Genomic DNA, 27966 nt, shown 5'->3' with positions numbered 1-27966 from the left:
ATCACCCATCGACAAGGCTACCTATCACATCTATCACGCTCATCTGGGTCTCAATGTAAATGTATACGTATATTGATATGCATATGTATATGTATATGTATATGTATATGTATGATCATCTTCTTCCTTCTATGGTCTTCAAGCACTTTCAAATCATGATCTACCAACTGTCCATCACCATCTACATCTACAATATCTTACCATGTACTCTCCTCCCTTTCCACCATCCTCTCAATAACCATAACCCAATCCCTATTATACCCTGTAGCAAGATTACCTTCAGCCACCAACCCAAACTTCCATTCCAACCGTTCTTCCTATCCGTCTGAGACAATCTCTGCTTATTCGATAAATCCCTTATATTATCCCTGTTGATCGAAGGGTGAGTATGATCCACCCTAGGCGAGTTGATCTCATTCATCATCCCCGCTTCCTCGGCCTCGTCACCTAGCGGACGGACATATCCTGATTCAGCGTCGGAATGGGAAGAATGGAGGTCAAGTTTGTGTCGGACGTCAAGAAGGATATCGTATTGCCATTCCTACAATCAATCCATTAGTATCATGACATGTTTTTTATAGGTGTGAGAAAGCAAGTGGATGGAAGGGAGACAGCACATATGTGAAAAATCGTCATCGTGCGGAAGAAGGGCTTAGAGAGATATGTCTAAGATTGTGAACTCAAGACCACTCACCCCTATTGTGGCCATTTCTTGATCCCAAGACTGTATAGACGATCTCATAGCTATAGCCGATTCCAGTAAATTCTTCTGGGAAGTTTCCAGGTGTTCCACTCTTCTTTGCAATTTCTCGAGGTGCGTGCTGACAAAAGCATTAATATATCAGCTTACGCTCGACAAACTCAATTCCGTATCAGAACGCAATTCTCAGCATACTGATTGTCTTTGGTCATGAGCTCGATATGAACCCGTTTCACTCACGAGATAGCAGGATCCAGACTGTCCCCTACAACCTTCGACTTCTTTCTATTCTTATCTTTATCGGACTTATCAACATTACTGGCGAGTATATCCACCCTTCTATGCAAATGATCTATAGCCTCCAACATCCTCTGCTGTGAATGCGTGAGTATATCGTCCATCACTTCTGATCCTGTCGAAAATCCATCTTTTGAAGGTTCAGCTATATCCGGAGACCTGTCTTCTTCTTCTTCCTCATTTGCACCATCATCACTCGTTGCAGTATCCTTCTTTTCAGTGTTTGCTTTGTCGATCTTCTGAGGTGGTACTATGTCTTTCTTCGATTCTTCATTATCTAGATCATGGGGTAAGGGAGGTAAGTCGTGTTTTGGGGGATTTGATTTATCGTATAATCCATCGATACAGACCACTAGTCGGGTGAAAGATATGTCAGCTTGGCCCAGGAGGTTAAGTTTAAACGACAAAAAACGAAAGCAGCAACAAGGTAAAATGATGAGGCCCACTTACCATACTGGAAATCATGATCTTTAAATCCATCTTGAAACTCCGATTCCTTGATCGTTTCCAAATTATACAAGAAAGGCATTGGGTCAGGATTGACCGGTTCATCAAAGCATCTAGCGGACTTTTGACCTTGATGTTGAGCTTCATCCCAATTTCCTTTAACTTTGAAACCTTCTAAGCCAGCCGCAGCAATTCCATATCCCATATATCTACCTTTCAATCCATTGTTCAATATTGCTCCTCCTTTTAATATCGTCTCCGTATCATCCGACCAAACTGTCGAACCTATTCCGATTCCTACTCTGATTGATCTTGATGCGGCATCGATTATATTCTGCTTGACCACCACACCAGAATAATCACCATCGAACGGCGTCTGATCTACTAATAATATACCAGCCATTGACGATAGACTTCTAGCAGTTATGTGATTTGCTAGAACCAAAGTACCAGGCGAACAATAAATGACTATGGATGCGTCCGTATTGTCGTAAAATGTATTGTCCCTTACGAACGAATCCCTACACGCTATTGATAGACCGTCTGCCAAAGGTCTACCAAGTGGTGAAATTTCGGGATCTTCTCCATCCAGATCAGGATCATATTCTTCACCTACTGGACCAATTTCGTTTTTATCTATCATCGCACCTGTACATTGTAGCTTATCTCCTTCTCTTATATGTAGCGCTGTGAACCCTCTGGGGTTTTTGATCCAACAATTTTTAACTGATTGACCTTCGTTTCCTCCCAATATGACTAATCCAGCCGCATCGTCCATATTCTTTATCCTACCTAGTTTTTTCCTATTTCCATCAATGATCAAACTCCTTACACCAACTCTTGCACATCGCCTACAGTCTCCCTGTATGACTGTAGAAGTCTGTTTGCCCTCCACACGTAATATGGCTCTTTCTGAGCCAGTGGGGTATCCGTATGTGGCTAGTTCTTGGTCTGCTGCGGTGAAGACGATCGTACCAGATAGACGATACAGCTTGCTCGGACAGAGAAATACCTTGGTACCCGGACCTCCGTCGATGAACATCTGGTTGATAGAGTCGTAATCTGCGAATCGGACACATGGCGGTGCGGCTGATATGAGAGGAAGGAAAATGGTGAGGATACATGAGAGGATTAGGAACGTAGATGAGAGTGAAGGTTTCTGCTGGCGCAGGTATTGAGGCATGGTTGAATTGTCGAATTGTGTATGTGAAGAATCGCGACGACGTCGTCTCTTCATTACGCGTTGGGGCGGCTGGGGAGCAGCGAGTGTTGTTGTGGACTGTGAGGAGGAGGAGGAGGAGGAGGAGGAGGAGGAGGAGGAGGAGGAGGATGATGGTGGGTGATACTCTTCCATCGCGAGCGGAACTTCAGTTCGGTATCTTGCAACCGACGATCTATTGGAGCTGCAGCTCTATCCGTCCCAAAAATCCAGCGGTCAAATGTCGGAACGAAGACCTCGTGAGCGATACACAACGCGATGTTGGTAGAGAGGAGTAAATGAGCAGTGAAGACGGTCGTATCCCCCTTATCGCACTCACACTTGAAATCCCAAAAACATTGAGCTCGACGCGAAGCAGAAGCATGGCATCCTTCTATCTCAGGGCGGATTTAACAATGGATCCAACATAATGAACCAAATAAACCTTATTTTTCCCAGGCTAATGGTCTATTACCCTGATTACGGCCCGTCTACTTCCGAATACAACTCATATCCCAATACCATTACAAACCGTCATTGCACGGCTATTGAAATGAAAGATCAAGGAACGGTTTGCGTACCGGTGCATGTGTGTGGAGGCGAATCATTCGATAACTTACTCGATGTCTGTGCATTTGAGCGTGAAATTAGCGATACCTGATACTCAACGACGTTCTCGTTGTAAGGACCAGATGGTCACCAGGCAACAGTTCAGGCCAGTGAGAACACAAAAACAGTAAGAATGGGTATATAACCTACGCTCAATCCCATCCCTCTCCTCTCCCTTTCTGGCTACTGCTTCACATTAAGCAGTCAAACCCCAACACCTCCTCAATCAGAATGACCTTGCTCGATACGAAAGAAGCCCAAAGCCCCATGGACTCTGGATACAATGACAATGTATCTTCACCTTCCGATTCAAGAGAGCCTCATCTGATATTCGACAATTTTGATATTGACATTGGTAAGTTACCTGCCCCCTCTGTCATTTCGAAAAGCATTCCGCTAATCCACTGAGCGAGTAGTAATCAAAGTACTTAACGCAACGATATTCTCACCCTTTTTCGTAATCTTCTTGCCAATCACATTCCTCTCTCAGACCCATTCTGGTCATCCGGCATTCATCTTATCATGTATTTGGACGGGGATCATCTGCTTTATCGGTAAGTCAGCTCTGCTTTCCTCAGTATACCGCCGTGACTATTACGACGATTAGCTGACTGGATTGTGCTGTTTTGTATGATGGACAGGTATATTGAACCATATTGATAGAGTCTACAGATCTGGTGGGACATGGTTGTTCGCTCCTGAAAAACTGAAATGGGATGAACAGATTGTACTGATCACGGGAGGTGAGTAGAAGTCTACGTATGAGATGTCTTATCTACGATCTCAAACAATGGAAGCACATCATCAATATTCAGACTTCGTTCTCTTGTTGACGGAAGTACATGCATGAGAAATATCTGCTGACCCTGTTCATCTATCAGGCGGATCTGGGATTGGTGCTCTCTTAGCTGAGACCTTGGCAATGCGGAATGTATCGGTAGTGGTACTTACCAAGGATCCACCAAAGTTTGAAACTGACAATGGTCAGTCATTCCTCCTCTCAATGATCAGAGATGAAATGAGCTGACATCCCTTGATGTGTAGAAAACATATGTACGTACGTATGTGATGTGTCAGATTATAAATCTGTTGAAGCGGTAGCAGAGAAAGTAAGGGAAGAGGTGGGTTGAATTAGCTACCTTACAAAAGCCTTGTCGATTAGCTGATCTGGACTTCTATCGATGGACAGGTCGGCGATCCAACCATCATAGTGAATAACGCAGGAGTAGTCAAAGGTAAATTATTACTGGATCTAACAGAAGGAGATGTGATAGAGTTAGTAACCCTGCTTAACGCTTCTCCTGATTTCTTGTAGGCTGACCTTCTTTGTGGTTGGAATGATAGTACGTTCGGGTCCAACACCCTGGCTCATTTTTGGATATTGAAGGCATTCTTACCGTCTTTACTGAGGCAGGATCATGGTCATATAATTACCATGTCTAGTGTGATGGGCGTAGTGGGAGCTGCTCAAATGAGTAGGTTTTTTTCTCCTTTTTCTCTCTGAAGCTATGCTTTAACAGACCAGCAAAACCAAGCTAGACCGAAGGTTGATTGCTTGTTGCTTTATGTCTTGCGGCATCGATGTAGCCGACTACTGCGCTAGTAAAGCCGCTTTGATAAGTCTAAATCAATCTTTAAGGTTCGAATTCGATAATCGGTAAGTCGACTTTTCATCAAGAGTACTAACCACCTTTTCTCTCTATAGATACAAGTGATAGAATAAGATCAATAAACGTTATTATACTCATGTCTGATATGTGATAGTTACAAAACACCCAATATCCGAACTACCCTCCTTCTACCATCGTTCATCTCTACCACCTCATTATTCTCCAAAACCGTTTTACCCTCTTCTAGTCTGTTCAATTTCTTCTACCCACCACTCCAATCTCACCAAATCGTTAAAGTCATTATCGATAATTTAGATTCTAGGGAAAGTAAGATCATCAGATTACCTTTTTACACCAATCTAGCTAGGGTGATTAACGATTCGGTGGGGGTCGTACCTTCTTGGACGAGGGATCTGATACAACGTGTGAGTAAGGATATATCACTTATCTCTGTTTTAGATGTCTTCAGAGATTGAAAAAATTAGGATATGTGTGAAAATCATGATCATATTTGTCCCTTTAATATCGCTTAATGCTGTGATCGAATTCTCAGCCGGATATGCAAGCTGAATGTACTTATAAATTTTCACGATCAGATTGCAGGAGCGGATCATGCGATGAAGGAATATGGACCTAAACCAGATGCTGCCCAGAGATTAGCGAAAGAAAGACAGTCAAGACCAAAAGCAGATTGATTTTAGTCTAGTCTGCCGATAAACATGTATTGGTATGATCACCGAATTATCCAGTATATGAATATCTCAAAGTGAAGCTTGCGAACATGTTTCTTTCACAAAAAGATAGGTATCGATCGTACGTGAACTCCAACAACTAGTTCTATTCGCTTCTTTGATGTTATACACTAAGAGGATATTCATGTGCTGCAATGTTACCTTTTCGGGATTATGATCCTGTATATCATACATCAGATTACACATTTATTCTATACATCAAAGTATCTTTTCCTTTAACCCGTTATTTCCCCCTCTTCAGCACCGAGTAACCACCCAACACCCCTAACCAACACTCTCCTTGCACCCTGTCTCACTCTTTCAGCTTCGTCCATCCCTCCTCCTACACCTACGCCTAAATTCTCGAATAATTCCCTTGTTCCATGTCCCGTCCCGTGACTTCTTATACTCGCCGTATCACTCCCTGTTTCAGATCCCACCTCGTCATTTATACCAGGACCAGACACCATACGTGGTGTTGCGACAGCTCCTGGTGCAGGTGATCTAGATCTAGATGTAGATCTAGATAAATGGAAAGGTAATTGACCCAATACCGGCGATTGATTACCTAAATTAGGTGAATAACTCCTAAATTTACCTCCTATATCTAATGCAAGTTTAGCTGCTTTAGCAGCTGTACGAGATCCCAAGACTCTCTCTTCGACTCCTTCACCTCGTGCATCTATACCAGCATCATCATGATCTTTAGCATCTCGATGATGAGTAGATTCGGTGGATATACCCGTTTGTCGTCTTCTTTTCATAGCTTTATCCAATTTTATCCTACCATCTTCCAATACCCTATAACTTCCTAATATCTCCGGAATACTCAATGGAGGACATAATTCCAAAGCGTATGATATTAACTGAATTTTGGAAGGTATATCAGAATAATCCGTGGTGGTTGATAAGAGATATGATAATTTCCATAAATCATCTTTCAATTTCAATTGATTGTCTCTGGATGTCTCGATAGCCTCACCAGATCGAGGTGCAAGTCGGCTCGTTGGACTTGAACTTGATATCGAGCTTTTATTTCTTTCATGTCCTCTTTTATTCTTGTTCATTCTTCTAACAGCCACTATAACATCTTCTATACATTCCTTGGTTTTCGAATAATCATCATTCCCATAAGCTGCTTTACCAATCATCACTTTGATCAACCCCTGATCCACTTCATCCGTTGATCCAAGTTTATTTGATAGGTCTAGTATCAATTCAGGATACTTGTACGAATCTTTCGAACTCTCCAATACTTGTTGTATGAGAGTTAGGGGATCGGTAGTATGTCTAATTTCAAGTGGAGTGAGTGTCAAAGACGGGAAAGTTGATAATCGAGAAGTAGCCTCGATGAAAGATTTTTCAGAGAGGATTTTGGACGTTTGTGGAGATTCAGACAAGCTGGATCAAACATCGTATCATGGTAACATGTCAGCATTGCAAGAGACAGTAGTAGCGTAGTATGGTAGTCACATCTACTCACCAATCATAAGCTAATTTCATTTCTCCAGTATGTAAATTCCCATTCTCAGCTTTTAGGTAAAACTCTTTGGAAGTTTCCAATACGACTGTTTCGATCATCTGATCATCGATCGAGTGAGACTGTTGAAGTCGTTTGATGACTTTACGAGCTACATCGAAATCTGAATATAACATGGGGTAGAATCTCATCAGCTACCTGTCTGTCCGTTATATAAAACCTGAGAGCATAGCCTCGTCCCGTGCTCTTTAAGAAATTTTGACCCCATACACAACTTCGACTTACTTCCTGAGCTCAGTACTCCACCCATATATACCCTCGCCCTCTCTCTTCTACTCAACATTCCCAAAGCTCCTTTCAAAGACCCCCCAGGACTACTTTCGTCGTCATCTCCACCAGCAAGTCTAGTCATATCGTCCCATAATTTCCTCCAACTATCCTCGTTCAAATTCCCATACTGCTGTTTCCTCACCAGTTTCTCAGCTAACTCCAACTGATCTTTATGATTTTTACTAGATTGTAACAGGAATTTCAATCCAGTATAAACACCCCATTTCGACAGTATCTCACCACTTTCTAAATGCACATCCAGTATATCCAAAGTCCTACTCAGACTCGAGAAAGGCAAAGGGTGGAAAAACAGATATAAATCTTTCGAACTCGGTAATTCACCGGAAGACTGCGTGACAGTAGTGGGTGTAAGGAACATTGCAATTGATTCTAGTGTCGTTATCGTTAATTCTTGATCTTCTAACGGATCCGTACCCTCTAATTCCCATACGGGTAAACATTCAAATATCCCAGACATCACTTCCCATACACCTCTACTTTTCTCTTCAGTCGAATATAATAGCGAAAGCGCAATTCGAGCAGTATCTAAATCATTTTTGATTATCCTTTCAGGAGAGGGTAAAGTAGCTTTTGAATATTCGAATATGGGTAAAGCCAATTCCAAATTTGGTAAATCCAATATACAATCATATAGCAATCTCTCCACCAGACCCGAATCGGGTTTACCAGTTCTTTCTAATCTCGATTCCAATACGTACAAATAAGGTAAGATGAGTTTACGTATATCCCCTACGATTGATTCTGGACTAGAATTCGATAAGTATCCTTGAAGGATTTGATTTGGGCTTGATTTCCTCCAATTGGCTAAAGTCCATTGAGAGTGTTGAGAAGCGGAAAGGTTGGAATCGTATACTAATCTAGAAAGTAGAGAAAGATCTTCGCCTATTTCGTCTAAACCGTTTACACCTAATGATGCACCGTGTTGGACATAGGCTAGTTGATTGTCTAAGATACCTAGAGAATCAAGAGAGATGATATGGTTGATGTACCATTGAGTTAATTCTGAGCTCGATAAGGGTTTGAGACGTGATGGTATACTTGGTGAGACTAGGGTAAGAGATAGAGGGAGGTATAATTTTGATAATGTCGAAAATAATGTCGGGGTAGTGGTAGATGATGACGATAACCACTTCTCCTGTTCATCTTCACCTAAGGATGGTAGGAACCCTTGGGCTTCCAGTTCTGTTGGACTGACCCATCCTGGAATAGCTTCTATAATTGCGAATCTAAAAGGATACACTTGGTCGTAGTGTCTTTGACAGACCGTCTTGAGTGCAGACAGGGCAGCTGTAGAGGCAAGTTCTAGCGCTGATAGTGGTATCGGTTGAGTCAAGAATGAAGGGAGAGTTATGGATATGGGAACAAGTGTAGGTTCATGTGGATTGAACGATTCGACAACTATCAATTTTGACGTTTTAGGAATTTCTGAGGTATTGGATGTGTGTTCCATCTCCCATGGATCATCCAACAACGCTGAAGGTGTCTGAGGCGGTATAACTTCCTTTTCCTCCGTCTCACCCCACGGGTCGTCTAATTCCATCTCATCTTTTTCATCGTTATCATTTTCTACCTTCTGGTCTTGTTTCTCCTGTATCTGAGGCTTAGGAGCGATGATATCCCACGTATCTAACCTTCTGTTGATCTCTTCCAGATTCGTCCATCCTTCGACGATCTCCCTTCTGCCGTTTTCTTGCTCTAAGATCGTGCGTATGTTATCTTCATCCACTAAATCTTCACCCAACTCGTGCTGCAGTCTGGTATATTCCGATGAACCCCTTTCCTGTCCTAGCTGGACGATAAACCGTAACAGCGAGCTATCATCATTTTTACCTGAAGAAATCAGCTGAGAAGAGAGAGTGAGAGCCTCATGGTCTGATAAAGGCTTGAATGTACTCTCGATAATTGTTGGAGTTAATTCGCTAGAAGGTAGTGCTAAGAGTTCGGAAGGTGTGAGAGGGATAGACGTGGGAAGAGGATCGAGGAGGTTGGTACCTGTCGTCGGTGGTAAATCTTCCTCCTCTGTAGCCATCTTGAAGTATCCTTGCGGGGGATGTGCTTTGTATGTTTGTGAAGTGATTATTAAATGATGTTTGACAGCTCAATATTCATGTATGCATCATGTCATTCATCTGGATCTTCGTCCGACGAGTGAAAACATCCAACGTCATCATTTTCCTGTCTTTGTTTGGCACACCCATTTAGTGGGCCACCGGCTGAAAGAATGGTGTTTCAGATTTTAAGCTTGTTCTAGCTTCGTCTCTGAAAGAATCGGTTTTCCGAGACATCTCTCTGATGTGATGCACTGCTCAATGATATCGTGCGACAGGGGCGAGCATAGATGCCAAGAGCGAAAAGAAGCTCATATACATCACGATCACTGCAAGAATACATTCATTGTATGATCGAACCTGGTTCATATACTGTATTTTCGATCTCCATAAGAATGACAACGCGTGTTAACGATGTGTTTGAGGTGAAGCCACATCCGAAAGAGGTGTTCTCTTATCACCGTGTGAGATGAAGAAGCATGACATGCCTATTACCCCACGACCCGATGACGCCTTTACAACGACTTTTCAGAGTTGAGAACAAGAGCCAACCATCAAAAGGCGTGTTTTCCGCGCCACTTGTTACGCCAACGTGAGCTTAAAGCGAAGTTGACGTGTTTCTGGACATTCGAAGGCATGAAAAAAGCCTGATATGTATCCATAACATATGATGTTAGTAGTCCAAACCAAGTCTATGCAATCGACGTCGATCGTGTATGCCGATCATCGGTTGAATCTGACGTTGGCACTTAGCGTCAGATAAACAAATCTCTCAGCTCATAGTCTGAGAAAGAAAAGCAAACGCGTCGCAACGACCAACCGGACAAACAACAAACGCGTACAACTTGAAACTTTGAGTGAGAATCGAGGGGTATTTATTACTGTATCTGGCAATTACAGCCCGAGATTTGTTTACGGGAAACAAGGCTACGAGTCCATCTCCGGTTGAATGGTTATCCTAACATCCCTAAAGAGAAAAAAATATAACGGTCAAAGCGTAGAGTAGCAAAGAGATCATGATCAGCAATAACAACAACAACAACAACAATAAATATCATAACTAACGATCACGTATATAACATCATATCTATCTCAATTCCAGTCTCTGCTGTCAAGATCGACATACAACACCACCTCACACATGCGGTAATGGACTGCGATCCGACACGAAACAACGAGGTAGAACAAAGACAAGAGACAACAAGACAAAAGGCACGCACTGATCACCTCGACCCATACAACCATATACATACACCATACACCACAGTCAATCGCGTTTCATCTCAACTACCATAACATCCCTGATTGGGCACATACCACTCACGCCCCAACCCAACGCTCTACTCTGTATATCCAACCCGACAAACTCACTCGTCACTCAACATCCACGCTCGACTGCCATCCATCATCGTCACCGCTGTAAGGATCAAACGAGATTGGATATTGGATTGTTTGTTTGTCGGAAGTGAGGATTCAGTGGCAATTTCAATTTGGACGAAGGGTATATAAGGGGGGAGAGACTTACATCTAGGGGCGTAGGATAACGGGTTCTAGTAGCAAGGGATCCAAAGTGGTAGTAGTAGTCGAGACATCGCTGTGTTTGAGTGAGTAACACCTCTCGCTCTCCTGTTTCTTTTCTTCTATACTCATCCCTTTTCTCGTTCTTCGTCCTCTCCTACTTGGTCAGTGATATACCTACCACCTGCTGGGGTATTTCATACATCAAAATTGATCCCACTCAGTTTACGTTCCTTTGACACCACCGTCTTGATTATCTCCTAATCCTACAGTGTGGGGTGTCTTTTCCACACATACTATTCCCAACCTGTCTCATCACATTCACTTGCTTGACAGTAGAACCAGCTTCGATCATTCCCTCAGATCCCTTTTATTGTTTCTTTACACCTCGCATGGACCTTGCTTCTTCAAATAGTTATTTAGTTCTTTGTTTCTTGTTTCAAGCGAGTCATGTGCAACTAATCGACAAGAGCACGAGCAACGAACGTCCCAAGCTGACCTATATCTTTTTGAACTTGTTTATTCCACATCTTCTATATCATTTCATTCGTCATCTTCACCTTTTTCGTCTTCGAGAACAGCGGATAGACTCTTCTTGATACCCATACAATCGCTCTTAATCACTTCATGACTTCTGTCTTATCGTATCCAATGGCCGACCCGTTTGCGGCCAATCCTCAATACGCCTCCCCATCGGGATATCAACATCCTCTTCCGCACCAACAAGCACGACCTCAACAACCCTATCGAGCGTCGACTGGACCAGGTCAAATCATGCCTTCAACAGATGAGTTTGGATCGTACAGTCCTGGACATGCACCTTTACCTGGTCCATCACAGTCGACTTCCGCGGCTGCTGCAGCAAGAAATAGACAATCGATGCCTATGCCCCTACCAGTTCCTGAACCCATCGCATCTACCTCTCACGCCTACGCTTCTTCCCACTCGCATACCGCCCAATCTCAAGGTCAACAGCAATCAAGAGCAGCCAATCGTCGATCCCACAACCCCACTACCACTTTAGGAAATGCTTCACCACCTAAAGCTGAATACCTGACGGACGAATATGTCCTTCACCCCTCGGTGTACGCGTACAAGCAGGCTCACCCTCGTCGGCCTATGATCGGCTTCGGTCCCTATGTCTTGCTGCAAACCTTAGGAGAAGGTGAATTCGGTAAAGTCAAACTTGGTGTGCATACAGATTACGGTGTAGAAGTGGCTATCAAGTTGATCAGACGAGGTAGTTTGGATGATGAGGTTAGGGCCAGTAAGGTTGAACGTGAGATAGACGTGTTGAAGGTGAGTTGATTGTCCACTATACATGTGAGACGGTGATCAGCTGACATGTACTTTAGACCCTCAAACATCCCAATATTGTCCGTATGTTCGATGTGATAGATACTGAGAAGTATATTGGTATCGTCCTGGAATATGCTGGTGGTGAGTTGGTATAAAATCTAAGCACTCATGAAGGTCTGCGCTGATTATTGCTTTTCTTCAGGTGGTGAATTGTTCGAGCACATCCTTGCTAATAGGTATCTCAAGGAGAAGGATGCTCAGAAGCTGTTCGCTCAGCTCATCTCTGGTGTCGATTATTTGCATCGAAAACACATCGTTCACCGTGATCTCAAGCTTGAAAATCTCCTCCTAGACAAACACCGTAATATCATTATCACCGATTTCGGTTTCGCCAATCGTTTCGATCACGCTCAAGATGATTTGATGGCGACAAGTTGTGGTAGTCCATGCTACGCTGCTCCTGAACTAGTCGTCTCAGAAGGTCTGTACGTTGGCTCTGCCGTCGATATCTGGTCTTGTGGTGTCATCCTCTACGCTATGCTTTCGGGCTATCTACCTTATGACGATGATCCTCAAAATCCTGATGGAGACAACATCAACCTCCTCTACAAGTATATCATGAACACCAAGCTCAACTTCCCGGATCATATGTCCCCTCTCGCTAAATCCCTACTTCAGATCATGCTCGTACCTCTACCCGAACATCGGTGTACCATCTCGCAAATTATGGAACATCCCTGGCTCGCTGCTTATCGAGACATGTTCGTGCGATCTGTCGAAGAGCACGAATATGTCTTCCAAGAGGCTATGTACAGGAAGAGTCAACAAGCGAAGAGAGAATTGTCAGAAAGAAAGAGGATACAAGCTGAGGCTAAAGAAGCCAAAGCTATGATGCAAAGGAGTCAAAGTAACGTGCCAGGTTCGTCCGTTACTGCAAGTATGCTTGACTACCAACGGCGTCGAGAGCAACGGCATCACTCTGCGTTGCCTACCACTTCGACCATGCCGGAATACCTCAGCAATGCTGGTCATCGAACACCTCCTCTTGAAGCACGGCACATCTCTCCCGCTCCTCTACCTGCACCAACTCATACTCAGCTACTCCCTGAGGCTTCTATGGTCGTCTCCCCCGCAAGTATGCCTACACCCACTATACCTTCGCTATCTACGCCATCGCCCTCTGGATCTCCTCCAAAAGGTGTCGAGGCCAACCCTGCTGTCCACACGCCTACCGAATCTGTGGCGGTCGAATCGGTCATGGCGGTGGAAAATGAATCACTCGCTACACCTCTTGTCACTCCTCCCATTGAGACAGATTCGAAATCTAGACCACCCATGTCATCCAACAAGAACCGACATACCATACAGGTCGAATATGACGGTGAAGCCTCGTACGAGAGAATGCAAGAAGCGATGCAAGCCAAACAGAAGGGCAAGGAAGTTGAAGAAGCTGAAGTCAAGTCGGAACATCTCGCTCCTGTCATGGTGAATGTCAGGCATGGTGGAACAAGTGATGTGGAGATGGAATCTGGCTCATCTGACAATGAACATGCCCGACCTGAAACTTCGGAATCGGTTCAAGAGGAAACTCCTGAAGTTACTCCCGTACTCACCCCATCAGTCACCGCTTCACCCATACCAGAAGTCAAAGAAGAGGTACCTACAGTCCCTAGCACACCTTCTCGAAAGACGACCACCGCTGCTGGCCCACCGTCACCTTCTACCCCTCGGGCTTCTACTGCGGCCAAACCAGAAACTAGCATCGCCACACCTCGAGCTGAACGAGCTGCACCACCTACTCCTAAAGCATCTTTGGTAGCTGAAAGGAAACGACATGATTCCATGCCACCTGCTCTGTCCACTTCTTCTGTTCCCCCTCCTAAAAATCCTGATCTCAAACCTTCTGGTCTACCCAAGCCACCCAAGAGGGAGAGATACAGAAAAGGTATGTCACTTGATAAATTCGGTTTGGCCAAACTCCTCGGTCAAGCTTCGCACACCAACGATGAGAATCGGAATCCACCACCAAGCGCGAGTGCTTCTGCTGTCGCTCTCCAGTCTGGTCATTCAAAGAGAGCTTCCATATCCCTCTCGAGACCTGGTACAGCCGATCCTGAGAAGAAGTCGAGGAGGAAGACCTTACAACTTATGGTCAACAGGTGAGTTTTTCTCCAGTACAATGATTATGTCGGCAGCTGAATAGTTTCACAGGTCGAATTCCCGAGACGATCGATCACCTCAAACCCCTATCACTCCCGCTACTCCGCTAACTGCTCGAGACATGAACCCACAAGCACCCGTCTCCAAGCCAACCTCTCCACCCGTTGTTATCGAACGAGATGGCATACAACCTTCCACGTCTCCTCGTCCTGATCAATCTTCCCCTTCGATCGTCACTGTCGATGCCTTTGCAGCTCAACAAGCGTCTTCACCTCCTCACAAAACTGCTTCCAGCAAAGCTGCCAAGAAGGTTATGGATTGGTTCAGACGTAAATCGCTCGCTAAAGATACTCTAGTCCATCTGAAATCGGCTGGAGTGAAGTCGGATTCTCAATCATCTTTCGTTAGAGTGTCACCTGCTCGACCTCGAGTCGCTGAAAGAATGAATGGATCAACTGCCAACCTAGCAATGTCATCCGTTAGTAGTATCGGGCACACCCAGGAAGGACCAGTGGTTACAGTCTCGGAAGAACCAAACGAGGATGAAGCACAACCTGAATCTGCTACTTTGCCCAAATCAGTCACTCCTACCGAACCCGCTAGGATCCCGTTGGGTGAAGCAGTGAACAAAACCAACGTACAATCAACTTCGGATCTATTATCTCCTACTCGAGCTAGAGTACCGACACCCGAACGATCTAAGTCTCACAGAGTCTCACCTTCACAATCTCAGTCAGGTCACGGTACTTCCTCACTTAGTAAACCTGTTCTTACAACCAGGCCACGAGCAGGTTCTGAAGATATCAAGATGAGAGTACATACTGGTCTAGTTGACCAATCTGCTCTATCGTCCAAACCTCCCAAGGAAGTTATGGCTGAAGTATTGAAAGTGCTCCAAGAGATGGGTATGGATATCAAGCGAGAGAATGAGTTCAGATTACGATGTACGAGAGTACGAAGGAGAAAGGCCGGTGCGACGACTGCTCTTGGAAGTGTTATGAGTGTCGGATCGGGTATGAGTCCGTTCACTCTGATGGGTACCGCTAGCACAAGCAAGGTGAGTGTTCAAACCATTCTTGAGGTATCGATATAGGGTGATAGCTCAGCTGATCAGTTTGGTGTTTGTGTATCACAGACCGACTCTCGTGGTCTTCCATTACCCATGTCTCCATCATCTGGCGGTCTGTCAAGTGGTCTAAAAGGAATGTTATTACGTAGAGGATCGTCATACTCCTCACAACCGCATTTACCTCGAAGCGATTCAGAGATTTTCAGTTCTCCCTCAATTGGAAACACTCCTGTCTTGCCTTCCTCTGACAAATTACCATCCCACGAACCGTTATATGGTGAACATTCGGTAGATTCAGGAGACGAAGTGAAATTCGTCATTGAATTATGCCGAATCAAGAATTTGCCTGGATTGTATTTGTTAAATATAAAGAGATTAAGAGGAAGCGTCTGGTCGTTCAAGTTTATTTATCAAACTGTCCTAGAGTGAGTGGTTTTCCCAATTCTTTTGGTCTACATACATCGGTCTCTGATTGTGAAGGAGATGGGCTGATGTTTCTCTCATCTGATATTAGACGAACTTCAACTCTCACTCACTAGAAATCATCCCAATCCATGCATCTCGCAAAGATGCATTCCGACTTTTCATAGCGTAAGTGTTCATTCATGGAAGAATCTGATCATATGAGATGTGGACTGACTCGTTCGTCGTCTGTCATAGTACGATACGCACATTTCTTAGCTTGACCACATTTCAAACCAAACCAACCCATTCCATTTTCCAACAATTTGTCTGTTCAATATTATCACATCATTCCTGACTTCCAACTCGAATCCAAATCATAATTCACATGTTGATACTATACTCGCATACATATTATAAATCTAATTAACACAGTCATCATACCCTATCATACAATCAGTACAATCAATATATGGACTCTTTTTTTCCTTCCTTTCTAATTTGAAACACGGATTCGGTTTTTTTCCTCTTTTCTATTTTTCTTCTAAGAATTACATTAGTTGTTTATATGCATTTCGCAATTCCCCTTCACAGTAGATTAGTAGTACTGTACGACTATATATTATTCTATACCTCTTTCGTTTCAAATCAGTTCTTGTCATCAGTCGATAAGATAGACAAATCGATTTGATGCTTCATTACTTAGTTACGGTAGTTGGTGAGGTTATATTGATTTGAATTTCATGTATCATCCCTCTTATTGTTGTTGTTCTTGCATTGCAATATCCTGTCTATACTTCGGTTCCGTGGAACGCTTACAGTAGTATGATAACTCAGGACCACGTTAACCCTCGGCAGCAGGACGAGAGGGTCCAATCTCACATGAAATCGGAGTATACGTACTGACGGTGGCATACTTGCAATGCTGGATCGCACAGGACATGCCTGATCTCTACAGACATGACTGATCATGTCTTACCACTGGAACATCGTTTTTGAGATTGCTAATTATAAGCAGATCCAGGAGCTCAATCTAGGTGTGGAGCGATGAAAGGAATGTTGACTTCCTTTCATTGTTTAGTTAGGGGTACAAGTACAAAATCGCAATTGATTAGATTGCGATTGCGATTGGATTCAGCTTACAGTACAGCATGCAGGATATGTGATCCTCAACTTACAGATGCAGTATATATACACTCGTGCAGGCCCTTAGAGCTCTAGTACAGTACATCAGATTATCTTACAATAGTGACACAGTACCCATTACTGTACTTCTCGTTGATTTCCAATAACTTGCTCTTCATTCACTGTTGACCAGTATAAACGTATCATACCATACCATACCATACCATACCATACCAATAAGATGCTATTCCAGTCCTTGATCTCACTATCCCTTCTTCTCTTCACATCTGCCACCCCCACCCCATTATTTGACAAGAGGGACGAATCGATAGTCAAGATCATGACCACTTCCTATACACGTATCTCCCACGTAAACGATCTGAAAAACGTAGCTCTGAACGGTTTAGAATCGGTATTTGACTTTACGCGAAATTCTCCACCGGGTTCGCAGGAAAGTGAGACAAGCGACAAGCAAGAGTTTAATTGGGACGTTTTTGAAAATGGATCTAATTTTGGGAAGCAACTGTATCATTTAAAGGTATGTCCGTAGCATGAAACCAAACTTACTGGACCTCCTCGATTGTACCTTTCCAAAAGGTATTCTCACTATGCCTTGCTATTGTGGTCATTGAATGAAGGTTGTTGACCGACCCTGTAATGTACGTAGTGCTGCGTCGAGGTCAGTAAGGATTTCCGAGGTACAGCGAAATACAATCTCAACCTTGGCCCTCCTCATGTCACACTTATCAGTGGCACATTGGATGCTCAAACGGATATTGAGATTATCTGTCCGAAAGCAGATGCACAATGTTCGCTCCCTGAGGGAGATAAGGGGTGTGATGACATACCTGGATGGGACGGTAAAGGTGAGTGAGCTCTCAAGCACACCAGACATCATATATAGGTTAAGTCCTTGACTGATGTTGATGTTATACGTAATGTATATCCCGGTGATCGACTCAGGCTACTAGAAGCCTGGTGTTTGTTATCGTCTCGTACAAGAACTTTTAGAGGATCTGTCTTTTCTGCGCTATGTATACTGTATGCTGTGCCAAAATGATTCAAGTTTGACTGTCAGAAAATTCTGCTGTACTTGAATATGGCAAATCAGTGATCAGCTTCGGGCAACTTTTGTATCTGACTGACTGACTGGTAATTATGGTTGCGGGATTTTGTTCGTTGGATCAGATCAAGCATGAAGGCAATATTGCATAGGTGTATTGGTCTATCTACTATACGTAGCTGAGTTCTGATATCGCACGAGAAACAAAATATCACCACGTCCCAAGGAATCTGGGAAAAATGAGTTGCCGAGAAATCATGCCTCGCTACACTCCGACTCCTCCCCTGGTCTATCTTCATCATCACCTCTGGCTCTTTTTTGAGCTACCTCGGACTCGTCAATCTCCTTTACAGAGACCGTATAACTGCTGTTTGACCAGGTTTCAGAGGGGTAGATCCGAGTCGTTGCAGGTCTGAGTATACCCTGAGTCTCTCGGGTATAAAGAACTTCCAGGTGCCCCTCCTTGGCTGTGAATATGGCATTCTCGTGCTTTTCAGAGTCCCCAACATTCATGTACCAAGGCATCTTGAGGGGGATTTTCATTCGACTGTCAAAATCTGGATCATCAACGGTCACTTCGAGAATCGTGGCCGCCGGACCAGAACGTTTTCTTTCAGATACAACCCAAGATAGATTTCGGTCCTCTGTGGTCACAGTATATTTCTTTCCGAGGATTTCTTTCGTCTCTCCAGGCATGATCGTGTAGTGAGTTTTGAGTTTCCTACCTCCACCCAGTTCCTCGTGAGCTGTTGCCTTTACGCCCAGATTGTCAGTCAAGATCGATACGTCGCCGAAGGTGATTTGTCGTCTCCCGCTCATTCGATAGGATTTAGGGGCAGATGTATCGTGGGGATCAATCGTCATGTTGAATCTGTTATCTGAACTCTTATAAGTATTGTCAAATTTGGGGGTGGAGGTACACTGCCGACGCAATCCATGAGCATTCGCCTTTCCTATGGTTTGAGATATCTGCTAGTAACTCACTGCGTCTTCACTCCCTTCAGGTCGAACTGCAACGACTATCGCTTCGTACCGGGGAGCGACGAACGTCTGACCAGGTTTGATCACCCTCGAATCTGACGAAGTGTTATCTTCTGTAATGAAATGAAGTTTGGCTCCTTCACCCTCGTCAGAGACGGTCCATGTATCACCGCAAAGATTCAGTACCCTCCCTTCCGACAGATCAAAAGCTCGTTCATAATTGTCACCCTTGATATACTTGATCGTGTAAAGATTGGGAAATGACATGGCGCCTGTAAAAGTTGTTGGTAAAGTCGAAAGCTACGATGAGAGGGGACAGGTCGAGAAGGTACAGTATCAAGTAGGATCTCTCGGGATACTTATAGTTTTCGTTGTGCATATGATATCTACTACACCTGTAGATGTCAGTCCTTAGCCCAGCGGAAGAATCTGCAACAAAAAGGATGCCACCATGACGAGGATGAGTGAAGGGATTTTTTCCAGCCTACATTCCGCCAGTGACGTCAAACGTGTGAAGAACATATGCACCAAATCCAGGTCCATCCTTCCTTTCACAGAAGAAGGATTTGTAAAAGAGCAAGGGGTAAATGACTGTGACGTATCGTCTGATTGGACCAAAGAGACTTTGGTAGTCATACTGTACCTTTGTTTGGCATACCGTAGTTGATCCCGTCTAAACCGCAGACACAGGGACATCGTACGATCACGTAAATGTGCTTTCTCCTTCGTCCACCCGATGGAGAGAACTTGCTATCAAAAATCCTTGATAGTTGCTCACCGGAACTTCGTATCAGCACTCGATCGATCACAACTCTATGACAAATTTCATCATGAGCTCACCCAACGATAGCTCAACAGCTGACCTCGCCACTGACGCCACTCCGTCTTCAATTGAAGCTCCAAGCTCAAACTCAAATAACTCTCCTGCCGCTTCTGATTTGAAGAAAAATAGCATGTCGCGCGGATCGGATACTGTGCCGGTCAGGTTTTTGCTCACAAGGTATCTGACCGAGCCTTACAGAGGACATGCAGATACGAGTTACACCAATGCTCATCACTGGAGATTGGTGGCAGGTTCTCCTTCCAAGGAAAGCCTAAAAAATTGGGATACGTTTAGCAGAATTTTGAATGGCAATATGAAACGTCATCTAAAGCCGACAATATGTATCAATGGAGAGGTCAGACCCGAACAATATCCTGAAGTCACCGATCAGATAGAGATCACAGAAAGAGAAAAGCTTTTCCGTGAAGCTCGAGCAATATCATCGGATTTCTTCCCTGCGGAGGGATCAGGCTTGTCAGGTCTAACTGCCACATTCGAATTGGAATGCGTTAGCATCGAAGAATACTTGAGTCGAAGCCCGGAGATTACAGTAGATAGGTTGAACCCGCCGCCATACGACAAGGTTAACTATAAACAGGAAATGAGTGCCCGAAAAGGAAGGAGCTGGTTTCTCCTCTGAAATGTTCTGATCTGTTTGGTAACTTATCTTGATTACATGACACACAATACACGACTTACAGTATCTTTTTTATGACACGTTTTGTTTCAGCCAAAACGCTGCAGCGCTTGCCGCTACATTTCCCCTTTTTCTATGCTAATTCAGAAGACGTGGCATACACATGGCAAAACTCATCATCCTTTTGAAACCATGAGTGCTCCTGCTGGGTCCGAAGGCCCCATCCATCATGACGTACAGTTTTGTAAGGACTGGAAATGACCATTAGTAACGTTTCAGAACCTATCCTTTGTAGACCTACGCAGCGCTGACTGAACGAAGAGTCCATACCAAGCTGTCTGATGTCTTTCGGCTCATTATTATCTCTACACCAACACCTGCTCTTAAGCCTTCTCGTTCACTGATCCCTCACCAAAGCAAAGCCTCAAAGAGCAGGTCACACGATGACTTTCATACCTTCAAACGATTTCTCCCAGGCTCCCAGCCCCGTGTCTACAGCCACGCGAGGATCTGATGAAAGTTCATCTCAAAATGATACTGACGGAAAGAATGCAAGCTTTGCAAATTCCACTTCAACGAAAAACGAAGAAGATGTACTGGACAAGGCAGGCACCTCGCATTCGACTCAGCACTCAGCTTTTCTTCACTCTACGAACAGGTTGAAGTTCTCAGGTTATGGCGAGACGGCCAATAAGACAAGAATAACGCTTCTCATCACTTCATGCATGTCATGTCCTTGGACAGGCAAACCCATACATGGGGAAAACCTAGCATGGGCAATGACAGATGTGTGGACTTTCAAAGATAGTCCTCCGCCCGACGTAAGGATGATGGATCATTTGAGGAAATACACCAAAGAGTTCTCATGCGAAATCGAGAGCGCTCTAGCTGGGCAATGGTCAGTCAAACAAGGAAAGGATCCAGTCATTTACAAAAGAGTAACGGACACAATCGAAAGCCTATGCATCTCCGGTGCTTACAAGATCGCTCAAGGTCTTAAGTCGACTCATTTCCCACCCGAAGTGGCATCTACACTTAATTCAGAGATTGAGGTCAAGGTCCTCGATCCAGAATCATTCATGGCGTTTGACCCTCCAGTGACTAAAGGTTGGTTCAAACAGCAACCTTACGATAAGGATGAATATAAACGATTTCTGGCAAGTATTGAGAAGCCCTCTTTACAGAACAGCCAAGAGGATACTTCGGCATATGTTAAGCGCGAGCCGGATCTGCTTTAAAGCTGATGGAATCGAGGTTATTCTGGTCATCTAATGGATAGTTCTTGAGCTAGGAGATATAAGCATTACAGCACACGTGTATTAGCTGATTACGAATTTATGAGTATTGGCGAAATGCAGTATTAGGTATATGGTCTTGTGTGGTACAAATGCAAAATGCCTGATGTTATCAGCATCCTGCCATTTGGTTGCATTGTTTCAAGTTCGGCTTTGAATGCTACCGTAAAATGTTGTGGGTGCCGATATCGTCGGCATTATCACTACAAGTAGAGCCCATGATCTTATCAGAGATGCGCACTCTTTCGTCGTTGATCTCAAGAACACGTGAGAGACACGAGCACTCAGTGTGTGCACAGCTGAAGCTCAAAAAAGTCTGTCAAGCTCACTAGACGATGAACTCGACAAAAGTGGATGTCCTTGTTTTGAAACCTCGCAAAGTCATGATGCTGCTTTCCGTAGACTATCATGTCATCCAATCACTTTCCGTTCATCAATTCATTCCATTTCATTCTTGGTCATGAGCTTGGAACCCTTTAAGACCTTAAGACGCTCCACACAAACAAAGGTTTCCTGGAAATGTTGCCATACTGTAGTCATCACCAAGTTTTTCAAATCTTCAAAGATCCTTCAAGGTCCCCCATGTCCCCTACCTTCCGTCAACAGAGGAAACGCTATTTTTGCATTTTATTGGAAGTACATTATGGGCTTCTATACTTCCGATGACTTTTGTACCTCGCAGAGCCCTCGGTTCCCACTTTTTGTCGACGACGGAAGTCCCGAGCGAACTATGCGTATAAAACCTCACTTATGAATACTGTGAACAGTGGATACCTCATCACCCACACATAAACTCATCTCAAGCACCCTTCATTTCATATTGCCAGCTATCTAGAATACATTTCATAGCATCTCACATCAGTATATATCAACAATGAGCTCCCCAACTGCCTCTGTTAAGTCTTTCGATGATTTTTTTCGGGTCGGTACACCCTCACCTACCATGGAAGCGTCATCAGTTGCCGCCACTCCAGCTCCGTCGTCCACTATAGGTGATGTCGATCACCTTAGCCTCAATGATGGGACTGAGGAGACTGGCTTTGAAACCGGTATGGGGACCTCGAATGCATTACCCAAACATGCTCGACCTATATTATTAACGACAGGGTACCTAAGTAAAGGATTCACTGAGAGGTCCGAAGGGTTCAAAGCAGAACTTGCTATTGCCAACAAGACATTTTTCCCAACTCCCAGTGACACCGATAATTCGCTTGATACCAAAACCAGAATTTACATGGAAGTTTTCAACAAGGTATTGACGAGTAATATAACCGGTCATATAAAAATCAATCCAAGAGTCTCAGGCGAGATTCAACTTAGGGATTGCCCCAGAATTACAGATATGTCGGAAGCTCAATACTTGAAATCGGTATCTGAAGAAGCTCAACAATTATATACTGCCATCTTCCCACCTGATTCCGAGGGAAAGGCAGATGGTACATTTGATGTTGAAACACTTCCAATTGGTGATTTCTTGAATCACGAACCGAAGACTAATCCTGATGAACTGAGATATAAACCTTACGATAAGGTCAGATACAAGGAGGAAATCGATAGATGATCTGGTAATTCCTTCTCTATTACTTTTTAGTACGATCTGTTCTTGTACTACAGTACAGTAGGGGTGGATGCCGAGTACAGTAAAGCGATTAGTACATAACATCATCTGATGAGTATACCTAAATTCATCTTAGGTAGAGCGATATGACCTTTCCGAAGTGGACGGACAGCATGATGCATGGAATCGGATGAGAGTGTGAGCAGCTCATGACCCTCTATTGCATAATGGCGTTATGTGAACAGATTATCCAGTTCAAATAACAAATCCTTCTGACCCCACCCTACAGCTACCGCATGGATGGTCAACCAGCATCTAGCCAATATCTGATCTACACTATCACCGATTTCTGTCTTCTCTCCCGGAAACTCAGTTCGATCTTGACCGTTGGCATCAACTGTACGTCGTTGATTATTGAGCCTATCACCCAACACCCATCCTTCGTTGATATGTTTCCCCACTACACCAATGATATACCTATGTCCAGCAACTTTCATCGAAGCTCTAGCTAAATCTCTCAATATTGATATTTCCTCCGAGGAGAGCTGAGTGTCCGTTATAAGCAGTAAGCTAAAAATCCAGTTGAAGTAATTTGAAGATAGGTGGTTCGAATTTTGAGGATGACGCGATGAGGGAGAAGGCGTTGAGATGCCTGGTTGAGTGAGTAGAAAGTCGGGAGCACCTGGGAGGGGAGGTGGAGATTGTTCGATGGATTCCGATAACCAGTGAGCGAAATGAGATAGGATCAGGAGGGCTTGGGACTGGAAGATATGAGGTGATTAGTCATGTTGGTCAGATATATGAGAATAATCTTGTATTGACTTGCCAAGAAGACAAGAGATGAGAGTTGATAACTTACTGAATTCAATTTCCTCAATACACCTAACAGAGGTTCCCTCGGCGCTCCCACAACCTTTTCATTCCCTCTACTCGTTTTGCCTATTACTACATCTTCTACAACCTCTTCTTCCACCGCTGCTTCCTCATCCACATCCATCCCCTCTCCCATAGCGGCATTCATCATTTCTTCTTCCGTCAAAGCTGGTTTCGCTTTCTGCTTTCCTTTGCCCTTGCCCTTCTTGGGGTTCGATTGGTATCCGTTTATGTACGCATACCAATCTGAGCGACGAGATGCAGGTGGTATAGGTGGATAGTCCAAAGGATAGGAAGACGTAGATGAGGAAGATGATGATAGTTGAGATTGGATATGCTATTCTCACCCTTTTCAGATCAGCTGAGAATTCTATCGGGAAAAGCAGATGACATACCTGTCTATACCCTTGGTAATGGATTGGAAACAATTCCTGCCAACTTTCTTTAGGTAGCGCAGGATGTCTTGAGCTTGATCCGGTTTTCTTGGAGGTGGATATAGAAGAAGGTAAACTAGGGCCGATCAAATCAGATTTATAAGGGTTGATAACAGTCTTGACAAATGGTAGATTTTTATTATCCCGATTTGCCATCGCCAAGTACTGCGTTCCGTCTATTGGTTCACCATTGAAATTTTCTGGCAGTACTCCGACAGGTAGACATTGTGATCTTGGATTATCGAGCATCCCCTCATCTTCTAGATCTTCGTCTTCGACTTGTTCTTGATCAATCACATCATTGTCAAAATTCACTTTCGATGGACCATCGTGTTGAGCTTGAGAATAGGAAGTGGAACCTTCCGATTCCATCTCTTCGAGTGCCCTCTTCCTCCTTGCTTGAGCTTGCCCAGGTCTAGGCATCGTATATGGTGTTGTCAATGTTGTCTAGGTACATATATGCACAGTGATAGTAAAAGCGATAAAGTGAATGATTAATCACCATCCTAACGAGGAGTGACGGGATCAAATATTCCTGTTGTAAGCCGTGATCGATCTAGGCACGGATCTCTCTTCTGAGTCAATACCGCTCATAATGAAAAAAAGTCTGTAATCTCAAATCCCTACATCATCCGGGACAGTCATCGATATCTCTTCTCTACTTCTTACTTACTACCATCACCAAGCAGAATGTCATCTTTCGGCAACAACTATCGTGTACACACCTACGGTGAATCCCACTGCAAATCAGTCGGTTGTATTGTCGACGGTGTTCCTCCTGTAAGTCGCCATCTGAGGAGCTTCCCAGTCGGTCTGTGCTAATCCAGTCAACTTGCCTGATGTAGGGACTTAAATTGACAGAAGAGGACATTCAAGTACAACTGTCTAGAAGAAGGCCAGGTCAGAGTGATATCACCACTGCCGTGAGATATTGCCCCCTCGTCAACCTCCCGTAATGGGAGACAAGCTCACTGGCTGAAATTCCTGCTTAGCGATCTGAATTCGATACCGTCCACTTACAATCCGGTACAGAACATGGTGTAACCCTCGGAACACCTATTGGTCTTCTGGTGCAAAACAAAGATCAACGACCACATGATTATGCTGAAACCGACCTGTACCCTCGACCTTCTCATGCCGATTACACCTACTTGGCCAAATACGGTCTCAAAGCTTCTTCAGGTGGTGGTAGAGCGTCAGCGAGGGAGACTATCGGTCGAGTAGCTGCGGGTGCTATCGCCGAGAAGTACCTCAAAGAAGCATTTGGCCTGGAGATCGTAGCTTTTGTTGCTTCCGTAGGCAAAGTCGCCCTGCCCTTTGCTGAGGAAGAAGATGAAGTGCTAGGTAAAGAATATATGGATTTGGTCAAGTCGGTTAAAAGGGAAGAAGTGGATAAGGAGATCACTAGGTGTCCTCACAAGGCGACCAGTCAGAAGATGGAGGAGGTGAGTGCATAATGCAGATCATTGTTATTTGACATTCTGTCTTTCGTTTTGAAATCATTATCGTTTCTCTATCTTATACGAACATGAATCGCTGTATACAAACTTTTCATCTTTCTCGTTCATATTGCTCTACGCTTTCTGTTCATCGTTAATTTGGGACTTATACTGACATCGATATCTGCTCTAGACCATCCGAGCTGCCAAAGCCAAAGATGATTCCCTCGGAGGATCCATAACCTGTGTAATCCGAAACACCCCCGCCGGTCTAGGAGAACCAGCATTCGACAAGCTAGAAGCCGTCTTGGCACACGCAATGTTATCCATTCCATCTACCAAATCGTTCGAGATCGGATCAGGTCTCAGAGGAACCACTTTCCCAGGATCGATACATAATGATCCGTTCATTGAAGGTGTGGACGAACGAACGGGAGAAAAGACTTTGAGGACCTCTACGAATTGGTCGGGAGGTATCCAGGGTGGAATTTCGAATGGTGAAGATATCTATTTCAGGTGGGTCGATTTTCTCCTTTCCTACGGATAACCATTCGGATGAGCGAAGATGGCCCACAAAACTTTACTGCTTGGCTGTTTTCCACTCTGTCTTCTCACCCCATAAGGCATTTTGTTAATGTCTTCGCTGATAATATCCTTTGTCTTCATGCAGAATCGGCTTCAAACCTCCTGCCACCATCGCTCAAGAACAGCCCACAGCACGATACGATGGTTCAGCTGGTGTCTTAGCTGCCAAAGGTAGACATGACCCTTGTGTGGTTCCTAGAGCTGTTCCTATCGTTGAAACTATGGCTGCCATCGTCATCATGGAGTGAGTCATATCTGTCCTCCCATCCCTCTCACAGCGTCCAAGATTTGCGCCATACAGCCCATGGTAGTAACACATGACTGACTTGATGGTACGTCAATGTAGTATGGTCCTCCAACAAAATGCCAGGAAATCGGCTGCCTCCCTCCTACCTGCCCTCACTCATCTACCACCTACCATGGTCCTTCCCGGTAAATCAACGGTTCAAGCCGTCGTGAATGGTAAAGATGTGGGTGAAGTGCAAAACCAGAAGATTGGTGAGGAATAGAATTGATGGGGTCTTTTAGATGATGCTATCTTTTGTAGAATGAGGATAAATAGAATGCATTTGGCTATATCGCTCGGCATGCACCTTTTTCTACTCCCGATTGTGCATTCATCAATATGATACTGTCTGATGGTATCCATGATCACTACATGGATAAAACAGGTATGAACGAAAACCTGACAAGTGATCTAAAATGACTCCCAGTGTTTATTCATCTACTGATATATACAACATCTCCTATCCTATCAGCCTGCATACTACAGTGCACGAGATCGAATGACTGACCTTCCGAAGTGTTGGGAAATTTGATATCTCGATCAAATCAGCAATGTCTCCAGATGTCAATCTTCCAACTCCGATTTTCTGACCATCACCCGTATCAACTATGATCTTTCTGATATCTTCCTCAGATTTATCTCTTGTTCTTATGAACTTTGAAAATAAGTATCGTTTGATTGCTGGGATAGAAGCTCGATTGGATCTCCATTTAGCAGATTTCGATAATCTATCATACCATAAGGTATTTCACGAACCAAGTATCATACAGTTAATTAGCTGATGGTACATTTGGGCTTTTCTTGACAAACGAACTTACTGAGGATATATTTCTTCCCCAAATACGTCCGAAGCGATCTTGTCACCTAAATTTGAAAGCAGATCATTAAAAGTGTTTTCTGGGTGATAAAGAGATCTGAAAGTAGCTTTTTTGTGAAGAGCAGGATGGT

The 27966-nt window shown here is 44.1% G+C and overlaps 11 protein-coding genes across 11 annotated transcripts; 7 read left to right on the top strand and 4 right to left on the bottom strand.

The window, feature by feature from the left end:
- Positions 1 to 187: 187 nt before the first annotated feature.
- On the bottom strand, positions 188 to 2798 carry L199_001124 (uncharacterized protein; the record flags this gene model as incomplete). The annotated part of the gene is made up of 4 exons (XM_064886881.1): positions 188 to 541; positions 695 to 821; positions 941 to 1349; positions 1448 to 2798. The coding sequence occupies 4 exons, from the start codon at positions 2796 to 2798 to the stop codon at positions 188 to 190; spliced, it is 2241 nt and encodes a 746-aa protein (XP_064742953.1).
- Positions 2799 to 3482: 684 nt separating this feature from the next.
- On the top strand, positions 3483 to 5556 carry L199_001123 (uncharacterized protein; the record flags this gene model as incomplete). The annotated part of the gene is made up of 10 exons (XM_064886880.1): positions 3483 to 3606; positions 3668 to 3805; positions 3893 to 3994; positions 4133 to 4234; positions 4296 to 4372; positions 4441 to 4526; positions 4596 to 4726; positions 4839 to 4908; positions 5016 to 5286; positions 5458 to 5556. The coding sequence occupies 10 exons, from the start codon at positions 3483 to 3485 to the stop codon at positions 5554 to 5556; spliced, it is 1200 nt and encodes a 399-aa protein (XP_064742952.1).
- Positions 5557 to 5828: 272 nt separating this feature from the next.
- L199_001122 (uncharacterized protein) lies at positions 5829 to 9452 on the bottom strand (the record flags this gene model as incomplete). Its single annotated transcript, XM_064886879.1, has 3 exons — positions 5829 to 6993; positions 7076 to 7235; positions 7358 to 9452. The coding sequence occupies 3 exons, from the start codon at positions 9450 to 9452 to the stop codon at positions 5829 to 5831; spliced, it is 3420 nt and encodes a 1139-aa protein (XP_064742951.1).
- Positions 9453 to 11640: 2188 nt separating this feature from the next.
- Positions 11641 to 16056, top strand: L199_001121 (uncharacterized protein; the record flags this gene model as incomplete). Its single annotated transcript, XM_064886878.1, has 6 exons — positions 11641 to 12288; positions 12345 to 12429; positions 12491 to 14447; positions 14500 to 15505; positions 15584 to 15942; positions 16032 to 16056. 6 exons carry the CDS (start codon positions 11641 to 11643, stop codon positions 16054 to 16056), a joined length of 4080 nt encoding a protein of 1359 aa, XP_064742950.1.
- Positions 16057 to 17285: 1229 nt separating this feature from the next.
- On the top strand, positions 17286 to 17918 carry L199_001120 (uncharacterized protein; the record flags this gene model as incomplete). Its single annotated transcript, XM_064886877.1, has 2 exons — positions 17286 to 17582; positions 17712 to 17918. The coding sequence occupies 2 exons, from the start codon at positions 17286 to 17288 to the stop codon at positions 17916 to 17918; spliced, it is 504 nt and encodes a 167-aa protein (XP_064742949.1).
- Positions 17919 to 18362: 444 nt separating this feature from the next.
- L199_001119 (uncharacterized protein) lies at positions 18363 to 19355 on the bottom strand (the record flags this gene model as incomplete). Its single annotated transcript, XM_064886876.1, has 2 exons — positions 18363 to 19028; positions 19092 to 19355. 2 exons carry the CDS (start codon positions 19353 to 19355, stop codon positions 18363 to 18365), a joined length of 930 nt encoding a protein of 309 aa, XP_064742948.1.
- Positions 19356 to 19918: 563 nt separating this feature from the next.
- On the top strand, positions 19919 to 20551 carry L199_001118 (uncharacterized protein; the record flags this gene model as incomplete). The annotated part of the gene is made up of 1 exon (XM_064886875.1): positions 19919 to 20551. The coding sequence occupies one exon, from the start codon at positions 19919 to 19921 to the stop codon at positions 20549 to 20551; it is 633 nt and encodes a 210-aa protein (XP_064742947.1).
- A 440-nt stretch (positions 20552 to 20991) lies between these two features.
- Positions 20992 to 21786, top strand: L199_001117 (uncharacterized protein; the record flags this gene model as incomplete). Its single annotated transcript, XM_064886874.1, has 1 exon — positions 20992 to 21786. The coding sequence occupies one exon, from the start codon at positions 20992 to 20994 to the stop codon at positions 21784 to 21786; it is 795 nt and encodes a 264-aa protein (XP_064742946.1).
- A 931-nt stretch (positions 21787 to 22717) lies between these two features.
- Positions 22718 to 23404, top strand: L199_001116 (uncharacterized protein; the record flags this gene model as incomplete). The annotated part of the gene is made up of 1 exon (XM_064886873.1): positions 22718 to 23404. The coding sequence occupies one exon, from the start codon at positions 22718 to 22720 to the stop codon at positions 23402 to 23404; it is 687 nt and encodes a 228-aa protein (XP_064742945.1).
- A 230-nt stretch (positions 23405 to 23634) lies between these two features.
- L199_001115 (uncharacterized protein) lies at positions 23635 to 25131 on the bottom strand (the record flags this gene model as incomplete). Its single annotated transcript, XM_064886872.1, has 3 exons — positions 23635 to 24162; positions 24261 to 24611; positions 24670 to 25131. The coding sequence occupies 3 exons, from the start codon at positions 25129 to 25131 to the stop codon at positions 23635 to 23637; spliced, it is 1341 nt and encodes a 446-aa protein (XP_064742944.1).
- A 267-nt stretch (positions 25132 to 25398) lies between these two features.
- L199_001114 (chorismate synthase) lies at positions 25399 to 27241 on the top strand (the record flags this gene model as incomplete). Its single annotated transcript, XM_064886871.1, has 6 exons — positions 25399 to 25488; positions 25554 to 25631; positions 25701 to 26153; positions 26341 to 26663; positions 26818 to 26976; positions 27079 to 27241. 6 exons carry the CDS (start codon positions 25399 to 25401, stop codon positions 27239 to 27241), a joined length of 1266 nt encoding a protein of 421 aa, XP_064742943.1.
- Between the last annotated feature and the right edge of the window lie 725 nt (positions 27242 to 27966).

The sequence above is a fragment of the Kwoniella botswanensis genome, chromosome 1 (genome assembly GCF_036426115.1).
Source record: "Kwoniella botswanensis chromosome 1, complete sequence".
NCBI classification, from domain to species: domain Eukaryota; kingdom Fungi; phylum Basidiomycota; class Tremellomycetes; order Tremellales; family Cryptococcaceae; genus Kwoniella; species Kwoniella botswanensis.
Note: the sequence above shows the minus strand (reverse complement) of the source record. Positions and strands in the feature narration are given on the sequence as shown.